Source organism: Zonotrichia leucophrys, chromosome 17 (genome assembly GCF_028769735.1).
Source record: "Zonotrichia leucophrys gambelii isolate GWCS_2022_RI chromosome 17, RI_Zleu_2.0, whole genome shotgun sequence".
Taxonomy (NCBI): Eukaryota; Metazoa; Chordata; class Aves; order Passeriformes; family Passerellidae; genus Zonotrichia; species Zonotrichia leucophrys.
In genome coordinates, this window is record NC_088186.1 from 1028538 (window position 1) to 1042300 (window position 13763).

At 47.8% G+C, this 13763-nt stretch overlaps 1 protein-coding gene across 2 annotated transcripts in view; it reads right to left on the reverse strand.

The window, feature by feature from the left end:
• Positions 1-520: 520 nt before the first annotated feature.
• NEK6 (NIMA related kinase 6) overlaps positions 521-13763 on the reverse strand; it is a 44184-nt gene continuing 30941 nt past the window's right edge. For both annotated transcript variants that reach the window (XM_064728079.1, XM_064728080.1), the window contains exons 8-10: positions 7997-8091; positions 4537-4650; positions 521-1604 (exon numbers count right to left, since the gene is read on the reverse strand). In XM_064728079.1, the coding sequence (XP_064584149.1) occupies positions 1494-1604; positions 4537-4650; positions 7997-8091 (320 nt within the window). In that variant the 3' untranslated portion in view covers positions 521-1493. The remainder of the gene's footprint in view (positions 1605-4536; positions 4651-7996; positions 8092-13763) is intronic.

A 13763-nucleotide genomic window follows, 5' to 3' on the forward strand; every position in this document is an offset into this window, starting at 1 on the left:
TGAGAAGCCTCAGTAAGTGGCATCTTCCATTAATGATACCAACCATATTCACAGCAATTAATGGCTTTTCTTGGTACCCTATACAAATATTCCCAAATTTTACAGGAAGTAGTTGAAGATGGCACTGCAGTTTTCCTTTAAGTAAAGAAAGGTAGGTTAAAAAAATCCACTAAAAGCATATATATGTATGTAACCCCCTAACCCTAATCTTAGTTCAAAAAAGTTAAAGATGTAAGCTTTCTTTAAAAAAACAAACCAGGCACAGGCTGCATTTGAACTGTCTGACACAAATGTATAGATTGGCAGGGCACTGGAGCAGCACAGGCTGGAGGGTTTCCTCTGGAGCACAGCCCTGCTGCTCCCGACAGGCACATGGAATGGAGACACTGGAACGTGAATCCACGGCTCTTCTAAGGCAGTGAGTATTTCCATTGGCAGTAAGGAAACAAATCATTGATTCAATGAATGAATTTAGCTGGTTGACAATTTTCATGCAGTTAAAGACGATGACTCCTTCAGATCACGTTGAGATTTTATAAACATTCACATTCTGTAATGAGCTTTCACAGTTTGAGAGAAGGGGCTGATCCTATGCAGAATTCCATACACAAAGCATTTCATTTATTTTTTTTTTAAATTTTCCAAGTGTTTAAAACACTGCTGAAGTTCCACTGATAGTACCCGATGTACTGTTGAACATGTAAAAGTCTCTGTTGGCTTTGATAAACACTGGTTTTAAACAGGAACCTGGAGGTGAAGAACCATTCCAAAAGGGAAAAATGAGGGAAAGGAGCAGGAGCAAGGCTGGTAGGGGTTTGCTTGGCATGTTTATCTTCTTTTCCTCAGGCTCATGTTTAACTCATCTCTGACAGAGAAATGCATCAGCAAAATACTCTTAAGTTTTCAATTAAAAAAAAAAAGAAATAATGAAACAAAAGGGTTTCCCACCCCCCCCAACCCTTCCCAGTTCCTAAGTCTGAAGAGGAGGAAATTAATAAAAACATAAATGGCTGCTTTAAAATATGCCAAGTAAAAACTGAATTTGCTATTAACCATTTGCAGAAGAGGCAAAGTAGCAGTTATACAAATTACACAAAATCTATGGTAATCCTTACATTAGTATAAAGTGATTTCACTGAAGGAATTATTTCAATATTTCACATTACAGTTAAGATAGAAGGTCTGGCAAACGCTGAGCCCTCGGTAGTAGCTGCTATCCTAGATTACACACGACAGTTTTAAGAAAGGACCCTTAAATGATCTACATCCGTAACATTATTTGCCTTAAAAATAAAAAATAAAAAGAATCACTTGCAATACCTCACAGAATCTTCACGTTAAAGCACAACCACCTGTAAGAGTCCTTGTCAAATAACCTGCAAATGATGGAGCCTCTGCTGCGAGTGCTCAACCTCCCACCTGTGTGACCTGGCACCAGTCGCGTTCAGCTGAGAAAAAGAATTCAAGTAAGACTGAGCTGTGCTGGCTCTGGCTCATGTGCTCGAGGTCCACACGTGCATTTGTTTGGCTATTTGGTGCACGTAGCTGATGTCGGGCCTCTGGTCTGGGTCGGGGTAGATGCACATGCTCACCAGCTCCCGCAGCTGCAAGAGAGCAGAACAGGCACGTGAGTGAGTCCTCTGCAAGAGAGCAGGACAGGCACGTGAGTGAGTCCTCTGCAAGAGAGCAGGACAGGCACAGAGAGTGAATCCTCTGCAAGAGAGCAGGGCAGGCACAGAGAGTGAATCCTCTGCAAGAGAGCAGGGCAGGCACAGAGGGAATCCTCTGCAAGAGAGCAGGACAGGCACAGAGAGTGAATCCTCTGCAAGAGAGCAGGGCAGGCACAGAGAGTGAATCCTCTGCAAGAGAGCAGGACAGGCACATGAGGGAATCCTCTGCAAGAGAGCAGAAGAGGCACATGAGGGAATCCTCTGCGTTCCTGGAAGGGCTGTGGGAACCAGGAGAGGGGAACCTCTGCTGCTGGGCAGAGTCTAGGCGTGTGTCTGTCTCGTGTCCGTGTGTCCCACCTCCAAAAGAGCCAGGAAGAATCTTTCCCACCGAATCTTCACTCAAGACTTAAATATTCCTCAACTCCAGAATATTTTACATCCCAAAGGAGGAGCCAGCCTGTGCACCCAGGGCTGGGGAGAGCACGGGACAGAGGGAGGCACTGTGGCACAAGCAGAACACAAAGGAAGGAAGGAAACCCAAGATCGCTTCCAAGATGTGACTGAGGTGGGAGGTGTGGAGGGACCTGCCAGTGAAAGGGAAGTGAGGAAAGGGGGAGCCTGAGCAGAGCTGTCAGGAACTGCAGTTGTGCTGCCCTTCCTGCACCATCCCCAGCACCCAGCACTAAACTCCAGCCTTCAGCATGAAGAGTCTGACCAGCACTTGTGGATCCTAAGCTACTGGACACAGCTGTGAGACCCTGGTGCTTCCTAAAAAACCTGTATGAGGAAGAGAAACTGGTCATTGATTATGTCTAATAAATAAAATGCAGAAGGGCTGGAGTCTCCCCACCTCCCAGCCCTCTTTATTGTGCACATGAAAGATTGTAGCTTTTAATTATACAGACACTGAAAGCTGCTGGTACCCCTGAGGCACCAGGAAAAACAGCCTTGAGCCTCTGATCTTCTCACATCCTCCCAGTAGCCACAGTGCCAATTATTTCACCGGTAATTAAAAGCGTGGCCATAGAGCCATCAAGCACTCGGCTTCAGCTGCATTAACGAACGTACCCAAGGATTCCAGCTCTGGATGGAGCTGGGCCAGCCCTTGCTCCCAGCCCAGACCTGCTGCCTGGCCCTGCCCCATTCTCTGGTGACTGCCCAGCTCAGGGCAGGGACACTGCAGCCTTCACAACCCTGAGACCCCAAAGACTGAACACGAATCAGACCTGACCACAAAACTCCCACCAGCAGCTGAAAATGCTCCTAGAGCTCTGCCCAGGGCCTGTGCTATTTGTCCAAACAGGAGCTGTGCTCCCTGTGCCTGCAGCACTGAGACACAGCCCGGGCAGTTCTGTCCTCACAGGCATCCACCAGCCCCTACAGGAACCACAGGCTGAGCCTGGATCAGCATCTCCAGTTACCAGCAAATCTGTTCCCAATATAGCAAACCAAGCCTGGCTGGATCCCAGCTCCTCCTCCTGCTTCCAGCAGCATGCAGTTACTCACAGGAGGATGTGGACTGGTGAGGCACAAAAAGCCACAGAGGAGAGGAACATCCCTGAAAGGAAACTGAAGCTTAAAAAACACTGCCTTATTCCTCTTTCTTGTTCCAAGGAAGTTCACGCTGGATGCTGTTGGTGCTGGAGCCCTGCTCTAATTCCCTGTTTGTGCTGTTCCAGTGAGCACCAGCAGCAGCTGAGGAGCTGCAGCCACAGGCACAGCCTCCCCAGCATCCTGTTAATAGTGCATGAACCATCTGCAGTTCTCTGGGACCCGGCGCCTTTGAGCTCTAAAGCATCCTTCTCACCCCGACTGTATCACTGCACTCCACACACTCTTTAGCACTGCCAGAGGGAAGCAAACAGACAGTAATTGTAAAGACAGGAAACACATCTGTCAACTTACACTAATTCCTGCTGCCAACAGGCATATCCTGAAATGCAAGCTGCAGCAGCACAGCAAAGGGATGCATGGAGCTGGGTGCTGCCACGGAGCTTGGGGCAAAAAAATGGTAAAATTCACTTCTACAGCCTCGTTCTTAAAGCACCGTTTTGCACGAGTTACTTGGCAAGGAAAAACAAAGCAAAAAGTGAAGTTGTGCCGGGTCCCTCCCAGGGCGGAGGCCAGGCCGTGCTCTCCCGGCTTCCTGGCTCCTCCTCAGGATGCTGAGGCAGAGTGAAACAAAAGAAAAACCCCATAGGATACAGTGAACATTCAGAATGCCATTAGCCATTTCCTTTCAAATAGAAGGCACTGTAAGAAATGAGGAGGTTAAGGAAATCCAGCTGCTTTGTCTAGGTGGGGCAGAAAAAAGTCAAGCTCATCTCAAGGGGCCCTGAGGAAACCCAGCACACGTGTCTGCAGCTGGGCCAGCAGGAACTGGGACATTGGGTTTATGCTCTGCTTCAGATGCTGCTGCCCATCCCTCGTGTCCAGACACACAAACCTGCACAGCTGCTGTACAGGTCCTATTGCATTAAACTAAATTACTTTTTTTTCTTAAAATGAATCCTTCCCCACTTTGTCACACACTGAAGAATTCATAAACAAACATATCAGTGCTCTTTTATGAAATGTTTCATGGGAAAGGAAACAAGGAGAGGGCTTTCCTACAGCTCACTGCTGGTTTCTGCCAGCACCATAGACTTTCAGTTTCACAATATTCCTCACATTAAGAAATCTTTTTTGTCTTGATTTACCTTGTCAGTATTGAGACACCACTAAAGTAATTTGCTCAGCCCAAGGACCCACTGGCCATCCCCTGTTCTTCCCTAGATGTGGGGGGTTCTCCTCCTGGCTTCCCTTTCCCTGTGCCTTTCCCTTCACTGCACCTCCCCATTCCCCTGCAACCACACTCCCAATTTACCTTTTCAGAATAATGTTCAGCTGGAAGAGGTGGGTAGTCACATTGCTCTATTTTTTGGCAAAGAGAAAACAGGTTCATTTTATCTCCATAGAAGGGACTTTGCAGAGCTGCCATCTGGAGAGAAAAAACCAGAAAATGTTTCAGAAACACAAAGGATTTGAGAGCCCTTGGTGCTGCCAGTTTGCACGAGCCAATTCTGTTCTGTGCCAGTGAGCAGAGCAAGGGATGCTGCTGCTCCCCAGCCCAGGCTGCTCTGAGACCCCAAGCTCTGCAGCCCTGTAGGGCTGGTGCCAGGCTCTGCCAGAGTTCCCAAGAAAAAACCCCAAGAAAGAGGATGCTCAGACCAGCAGCCCATCAGCAAGAACTCAGCTGGCTCTAAGACAACTCTGAAACCCTCTCAGATACAATCATCTCTCTCTATCTTTGAACATTTAGCTGCTTAGAAGATGAAGAATCTTGAAAGCATGAGCATGTACTTAATCTTTTAAAAAACCCCTAAACAACCTCAAAACAAACGTATCTCCTGCCAGAAATCTGCTATTTAGAAAAGAGTATCCCAGGCAGATATGAGAACAAAACTACTGAAAATGTTCATCAATCTGCTCCTTTTCCTCTCAGCTTCATCCCAGGCCAGCTGAAGTTGATGCTTCTCACTGCACATTAAGGGGGTGTTTGATGATGAATGGTCTCTTGCTCCTTACCTGTGCAGTGGAAGTGTCTGGAGAACTCTGGCTCTTCCTGAGCCACAGAGAGCTCCCAGCAGGACTGGAGAGAGCCAAGACCAAATCCTCCAATCTCTCACCCCACACTGAGGAACCAGGACTGATGCATTATGTTTCTTCCTCACTCCTCACCACTACTATCAGGAGTAACACCACGTTACTCCTCACAAACCCACAGACCTGAGGGTGAAGGGTCTCCTGACAGGGTCCCAAAGAACCCCAGCACTGGGCAAGAGCGTCTGGAAGATTTTTGAAGGCAAAAGGTGTCACTGTTACTTCATTACTGTCATGACAGTAGTAGGCAACTCAGTAGGAGAAAAATTACACAGTCCAATTAGAGACTCTGCTCCCCAAGTAGGACTGATAGCAAACTGCTCTCAATCAGCTAAAACAAACTGGAGAGCCCAGCACAGACTGTTCCAGGGAGAGCACTAATGGGGACATTAGGGAAAACACAGAAAGCAAGCAAGAGTTAAACAGGGTCTCCAGGATCTCAATACACACATCAATAATGCCAGGGGGGTTGAGAGGGGTTTTCCAATTCCCATTAACTTTTCATTCCAGGTTTAGTTAAGTGCTCGTGTGCAAAAGGAAAGGATTGAAAAGGACACACTGTGGGGTTTGGGATGGTAAATGCAGGGAATTAAAGTGGAAAGAGAGAGCACCCAGTTGTGACCACAGCAGCCAGGGCTGCAGGGCCATGACCACAGGCACTGTGAGGACCTCACTAACTGCAGTTTGTGATGCTGCACTGGGGCTTGCTCCTGACATTTTGATTAGAGCAATTACCCCAGGCCAGGCAGATCTCCATGGCAAACGCCCACCATGCAGCAGCACTGGTTCAAACATCCAGAGATGGGAATCCCTGTTAGTGCTTAAATTGATCATCTTGCCAGAACTGCTGAAGTCATTGCTTGTAGCTACATTCTGGGAATTAACAAGTTATTTTTATCCCCTCCAAGTTATCTTGCTGACAGATATCTACAGGAAGTGAGGGATGAAGACAGTTACTACTATATTGATAAGATTTAATAAAAATCACTATTATTATCAATGTCAAAGTTAAGTGGTGCTATGTGGCATCATATCCCAAAGCCCTCAATGTTCCCTAAGTGGATTCCAGTGGACACACATGTCTCTGAAGGCAATTTGTACATTAAATCTCTCTGCAGCTTATCTACACAATCTATCTGGAGAAATATCAGAAGTGACTCATACCCAAACAAGCATCCCTCCCTTACTTCTAAGCCAAATGGAAAAACATTCTCCTTAAAAGACATAAAAGCAGATAAAATAATTCCTTCAAAGACACGCAGATCTGATGCTTCATTTTCAAAATTCTAGAAAGTTTAAGAAGTCAAGTAGTTGTTTAACTACTAAGCATAAAATTGGTAGCTGTCCAGTCCTCCCTGGAATCTGCAGTATCTCACAGCTCCTGTTCCCTAAGTTAAGGTTTACCTACGTAGGAAGGAAATTTAAAACGCTTCACATGCCAAATTTTTCAGATGTTACTGTAGTACTGCTACTCCTACCAGAGAATTATGTTTAGTGTGCAATTAATTCAGCTTCTTGAAATACAAGGAGTACCAAGACTCCTGTGCCATAAGGGGACCATATTGCCTGCAACAAAAACATATCTTAGCACAACGCTAAATATTTCTCTCTGCATAAATCTGGAATCCCATCCCCGGGAGCTGAGCCTGCAGTGACTCAGAGCACCCTGGCACTGCAGCAGCCGCGGGCACTGGAGTCCAACTGGGCCCAGCTCTGAGCCCTGCACATGTCATGGGGAGATTCACTGTTATCATGTCCTACAACGCTTGTTAAATCAGCCAGCTGAGTGCTCACCAAATGAATTACATTTCTGTTTACTCTCTAATTTCATGGGATTACCAGAAGTTGTGTTGAGAAGCAAAATGTCATCAGTTCCCATAATTTGTTAACCAAAGAGGATGTGAGCAATATTCTTGACTATATATCCCAGGGATTTTTAATTCTCTGGGGGGGATAAAAGCTTTCTAAATGCTGGCATGCACTGTCACTTGAATTGGAAGGACCATCCATCTAAAAAAGATTTAGATTAGATTATAAAGAGGTACAACACTGATACCCTTTGATCCCTGCTAAAAATTAAATCATAAAACCAAAAGCACAGTTACTGAATCATAACTTATTTTCAAAATACATGTAACAGCTTTTAAGAACAAGTTGCACACTGGGCAGTTCATCCAAATGTGTCTGCTCTTACAGCCTCAAGCTGTAAGACAATGTACAATTAGAAAAAACTCCAGCCATAATACAGTAGTTAGAGACACTGATTTCACATCACATAAAACCTCTGTTTTTCCTCACTGGAAGCTCCCAAGATTAAAATACTGCAATTAGTCAGAAATCCATCTAAGAAACCAGTACATTGCATTCAAATGAATTTGCTCTTTTCAAAACAAAGGCAGTCAGGAAGAACTCTGACTGCGCTGCCCCAGCAGAGCTGTGCTCCCAGCAGGAAGGGGGATGCAGGGAGCTGCTGCTCACAGCTCCATCCTCCACATCTCCTGTGAGCCCAATCCACTCTGGGTGGCACAGCCCCCTCACTCTGCTCAGGACGGGCACAACGGACACCAAATGCTTCTGCCAAGGATTCTCAACAACTTGACTGCAGGCAGTCTGACCTACTCAGTCCCTGTCCCAGACTGAGTGGTTATGGAAAACCCAGGAGAAAAAAGTGAGAAGGTACTTGCCTCATACAGTAAACAGCCCAAAGACCAGATATCCGATTTAAAGTTATAGCCGTTCTCGTGTATTCGCTCTGGGGACATATAGTAGGGAGTTCCCACTGCAAAAACAAACAGAGCAGGGGTTAGTGCCTCACAAGTGACTGTGCAACCCGTGTCACACACACACACACTGCATTCTAGGCTCAGCTGTAGCACAAAGAGCTGACCAGAATCAAATATCATCATCAACAGGGCAGAGAATGGTGAACGTGGTTGAAAATATTTCCTGTATTTCTGACTTTTGGGAAACGTTTTGTTTCCCTTCCAGGCTCCCAAGAACCTTTCTTGGATGGACAGAGCCACTGGAAGGGATCGTGCCCTTGGGCACCACTGGGTCTGGCAGGGCAGTGTCACAGGGGAACTCTGGCAGTCCCCAGGCACTGCAGGGACACGAAGCCCAGACCAGCCAGGAATGCAAAACCTGGCTGAAAAAAACCAAGAGAATAATTGCAAGCTTTGAAACCCGGCTCCAGCTTGCAGCTATGTCAGAAGCTGGGGGATTTCTATGTACTTCCACAAGTCTGTATTTTATCAAAAGAAATTTACTCAGTATTTTGGACAGAAGTTACAGGAAATTATTAATAAATTCCTTACCTCAAAAAGGTTCTTTTTAAAATCCTAAATAAGTTTCAGTTGTGGTACTGGAAATACAAGACATCCTGGCAGTCTCAACTACATCAAATAATCCTCAGATACATCATTTATTAAAACATCCAAGGACTGTATATGCTCTTTTCTCCTGCTTCCCCCTTGCTTGTCCGTCCCCTGTCAATTTTTTTTTCCTTTTGGCATTCCAGTGTATCCTTCTCCTAATTAAAGACCTTTTCTCACAAGATGGCAAATGCTTAATTTGCCTGTAATATTCAGTTTACAATTTCTCTGTTTGAAATGCTGCCTGAAGACAGCTGCAGGACTAATAAGCTGAAGGATGGTTATGGAGGTGGAAGAGCAGCCACCACCTTCCCCAGCATCCCCATGGAGGGAAACAAATGAGTTCTGGGGCACCAAGAACAACCTGGAGAGGCAAACCCAGGCCCTGGCACCTGCACATGTGACCCAGCACACAGAAGGTAATTTATTTGGACCCTCAAGATGTTCAGCAATCAGCTGCCCTGTGTGATGAACTCGGCTCATGCTTCCAGGTCCTTCACTTTAGAAATTACTTCCCTTTCAATGTGAAGAGTATCCTAATGAGAAGTTATATTTTTGCAAATTCTCTAAACACCACAACACAGGGAGATGGCTTGGTTTCCATGCTCAGGAGGTGCAGGTCAGACTGGCACAGCCCCAGGCCTGGCTGGGCTCAATTGCCTGTGCAAGGCCCTGTGTGGGGAGCAGACCTGAGCCCTGGCAGTGGTTAAGGATTCTTACTGGGCTACCCAGAGTGACTGCCTGGGACACCAGGAGCAGACAGGGCTCCTCCTGAGGCTTTCCATGGCTCTGTCCACACCATGGACAGCACAGCTCTCCAAGTAATTCCCACACATCTGCCAGGTTTCTGTACAAGAACTGACTTGGCTGGGAGAGCACTGATTCATTTTCCTGCTAAAAATATGCAGCTGCAGAAGAAATGGTGATTCATTCCAGGAAGCTGTGGAAGACACTTCTGGAAGTCCCCACGGAGCAGCAGCGTAAGGCACTTCCCCAGCTGCAGCTCCTCCTCGCTGCTGCTCTGCCAGCCGTGCCAGGAGCTGCGGGAGCTGGGGAGCACAGGGCTGGAGGGGAGGGTCAGGAGGCAAGGATGCAGGCAGGCACAGGCTGGCAGAGGGCCAGGATGGCAGGAGGGCACAGGGATGGCAGGAGGGAACAGGGATGGCAGGAGGGCACAGGGTGGGCAGGAGGGGCACAGGGATGGCAGGAGGGGCACAGGTGCAGAGGCACAGGTGGCAGAGGCACAGGTGAGGGGCACAGGGATGGCAGGAGGGGCACGGGGATGGCAGGAGGGGCACAGCAGCAGCCCCGCTCGTGCCCAGGCTGGGCGGTGCCAGTGCCAGGAGCTGCTCTGGCACTCCATTATTCGAGGTCACTGCATGTGGGCTCCAGAGCCAGGCCCCGCTGCCAGGGCAGCAGCTCTGCTGGGCCCCCTGTCGGCTCAGATCACGCCTGCCCGGCCGTGCCAGCGGTGACAGGGCTGTGGCAGGGCCATGGCAGGGCTGTGGCAGGGCCGTGGCAGGGCCATGGCAGGGCCGTGGCAGGGCCGTGGCAGGGCCGTGGCAGGGCTGTGGCAGGGCTGTGGCAGGGCTGTGACAGGGCTGTGACAGGGCTGTGACAGGGCCATGGCAGGGCCATGGCAGGGCCGTGGCAGGGCCGTGGCAGGGCTGTGGCAGGGCTGTGGCAGGGCTGTGACAGGGCTGTGACAGGGCTGTGACAGGGCCATGGCAGGGCTGTGACAGGGCTGTGACAGGGCCATGGCAGGGCCGTGGCAGGGCTGTGACAGGGCCATGGCAGGGCTGTGACAGGGCCATGGCCAGGCTCAGTGCGTCACCAGCCCCGCTGTGGGGGCACGGGGGCTGCTCCAGCCCATTAATGGCTCCGGGAGCGCTCCACGCCTGAGCTCATTTCGTGGAGCCCACCTTGCACATTTACCTATCATTACTGTAGTCTTGTCAGCAAATGTACAAACAAGCAGGGCTCTGCGTTTCCAAACTGATGCATTAATTTTTAAATAACTGCCATGATAAAAGACTGACAAGGCCAATTCTCTTTCTGGCCTGTCCAACATTACATGGGAATCTCCTGTAATGAGCATCTTCTAGGAAGGCACACAAGGCTTCCAGTGCAATCAGCCGGGGCTCGCCCTTGCATCCCATTAGTCAATTTGACAAGAACAGTCTAATCGGAGACTATTAATCAGAAACTTTCTTCAGCGTTTGCCCTGCTGCAAATACAAAATATTGCTCAGATTCAACATTACTCACCAGGCGGTAGAGTAATGCATTTGAAGTTATAAAGGTCGCAAAACCACAGGGAAGATTATGGTAAAGGAAGGAGCTTCCTGCTCTGTTTCTGGAAGTTGGAGCCCTTCATTGGAACATCAGCCACTGCAGAGATCCAGAGCATTCCTGCTCTCCCAGCACTGCCCATGGGCAGCTACAACAGCCCTGGGATAGCTGCAACATCCAAGGTAAGGAAATGCTAATTATTCCCAGTTAAGATTAGGAGCAGAGTCTCTTCTTTCACAAGGAAAACACAAAGGCAAAGGTGGCAAAGTTATTCCAAAAATGAAATTAAAATTCCATTCCTCTCACATCTGCAAACATGGCTCAGCAATGAGCAATGCTTCCTCGGAAACTCATCCCTAGATGAAATCTACTTACTCTTTGAGAGAAACAATAAATATTTTGTGCATAATATCACAGCTGTTGGTACAAGACTTGTTGTCCTCAGCTCTTTTTTTTTTTTTCATTCATATCATTGAATCACACAACCCTATCAAACTCCTTATAGTTCTGTGGTTGGGTTGGGTTTTTTGGTTGGCTGGCTGAGTTTTTCACATATAAATAGCAAAATCTACCTGCAGCAATTCTGCAGCTCTTTTCTTCCACAAATACCGAACTAGAGGCAAACCAAGAACTCCAAACACGCTTGGCTGGTGACGTTTTCAGTGGATTTCTTGTGTCCATTTTTTTCTTACCAAGTCCTGATTACCAGCCCCTCCAAGCCCTGGGATTTTGTTTCAGATGGCAAACTGGCTTGGCAAGCAAAAGAAAGAAAAGAAGGCAGACAAATGGTCCATTTATTGAAGAGCTCTTCAGTTCCTCCCTGCTCACCCTGACATCCAAGCAGGAACCAGAAGGAACGTGTAACAGCCCATGCACTCCAATCCAGGGCTATTGGCATGTTCTAAACTGGGAAGATTTGACTTATGTGAATCTCCCAGAAGGAAAATCTGCTCCAAGTATATTCTTGTCCAAGAATAAATAATAAATCATCTGCTCCAAAACAAGACTATTCTGTGTAAAATTGGTTTCTTTTGGGGTTTGGTTGGATGTTTTTCTTATTCCTCTTGTTTCTTCAAAATGTAAAGCCAGTCAGAAGTTCTGGACAATGCCAAGTTTATTTGGCTAAAAATGGACATTATACCAGTTCTCAAAAAAGTTATCCATTGTATTATTAATGGAAATTCTCTGTATTTATTTTAGCTCCTATTAAAACAAGATCTATCAAGATTAATGTTAAGTTTGCCAAGTCTAAAATTAGGAAGGAAGCTGAACCACCATGTTGTAACAAGTAGCAAAATTCACCTCAGCTACACCCAGTACCTTTCAAACATGAATTTGCTGGTCAGGCTTGTACAGGAAGAGCCCTTCCCTATGGAGCAGCATCTCCTGTCTCCCCAGGGGCAGTGGCGGCGGCAGTTGAGGCGTCACCCTGTGAGCTCCCGCAGCCCCAGCCGGTTCCTGCTGCCTGTCCCCGCCCTGCGAGGGCTGGAGGTGCCCTGCTGCCCTGTGCCAGGTGTGCCCATGGAGGTTTCCCAGGGGCCAGGGCTCTCCCTGCCCCGTGGTTCCCTCTGCCCCGGCTCCCGCTGGCGCTCGGAGCTCGGCGCTCGCCGGCATCTCACGAGCTGTGTACAGGCAAATCTTTCATTTTTCTTTCATTACCTCGGCATGTACTGTCACTTAATTTTTATGTATGCAATCCTCCCTGACAAATATGATCTGCTGCCTGGTAATTCATCTGACGTTCATTCTGTTCCTTGCTCTAATTACGGCTCCGTTCCCGCCGCGGCGGCGGGCGCTGCCGAGCCCCTGCTACACCTGTCAGCCGGGTCGGGGCTGCCTGATGCCCTTTCATGCCAGTCTGCTGCTAGCAAATACAAGCAAAGGGAGAAATGAGATGAATATATTTGCATAAGCCGCACGTTCAATTCATGGGTCAGCAGCCAGAGAAATGATGGCTCGGGGCGGTTGCCAGGGCAACGCAGCAGCGGGAAGTGCCCGGCCCCGCTGGCGCCCCGTGCCCTGCCCTGGTCTGGGGTGTCCGTCCCTCACAGCTCCTTCAGCAAACGTCTTCATTAAACCAAGCCCAACACCAGGCCATTTCCTGCTGCTGCAAACCTCTAGCTCTGGCAAATTATCCAAAAAATAGAGAGAAACGTCACATGTGCGTATTTTCTGATTGTTAAAATATTCTTTTTCACTTGGATCCGAGAACCGCTGGAAATGGTGATGTGTCCATCCCGCCCACAACACCTCCAGTCCCTCTCACTGCTCCCTCTGTCCGACACCTCTCACCTGTCTGCAGGACACTGGTGATGTGAGGAAGGGCAGGGTTTGTGCACCAGGGGCTGAGCTCTTCCTACTCCAGCTTTCTCAATTAAGAGGGAGCAGCCCTGGTAAAGGTCACAGGCTTGGCTTACATGTGCAGCCAGTTTCCAAGCCCCAATTTATTCTTATTAATATAATAAGTGCAGCAGTCAAACTGGATAAGATCATATAATTAGACATGATCATATTTTGGCCTGTTCAGATGATGTGACTGTAACTTCCTGTGAAGAGGATTTATTTTCATCTCTTAAGTATGGTGGGGATATATCCTAGGACAGCTTTTGATACAAAGGGTAATCTGAAATCTCCTATTTTACGAGAGTAAACTACAGAAATGCTTCCTCTATTTTTTAAGCACACACAAAACAAGGAAGGTATTTTCCTTCCTTGTGCACTGAGAAGCCCAGTGCTACTGGCCAGGATTAGCAATGAAATTTGTTCACATCCAAGAAAGGATTCAGCAA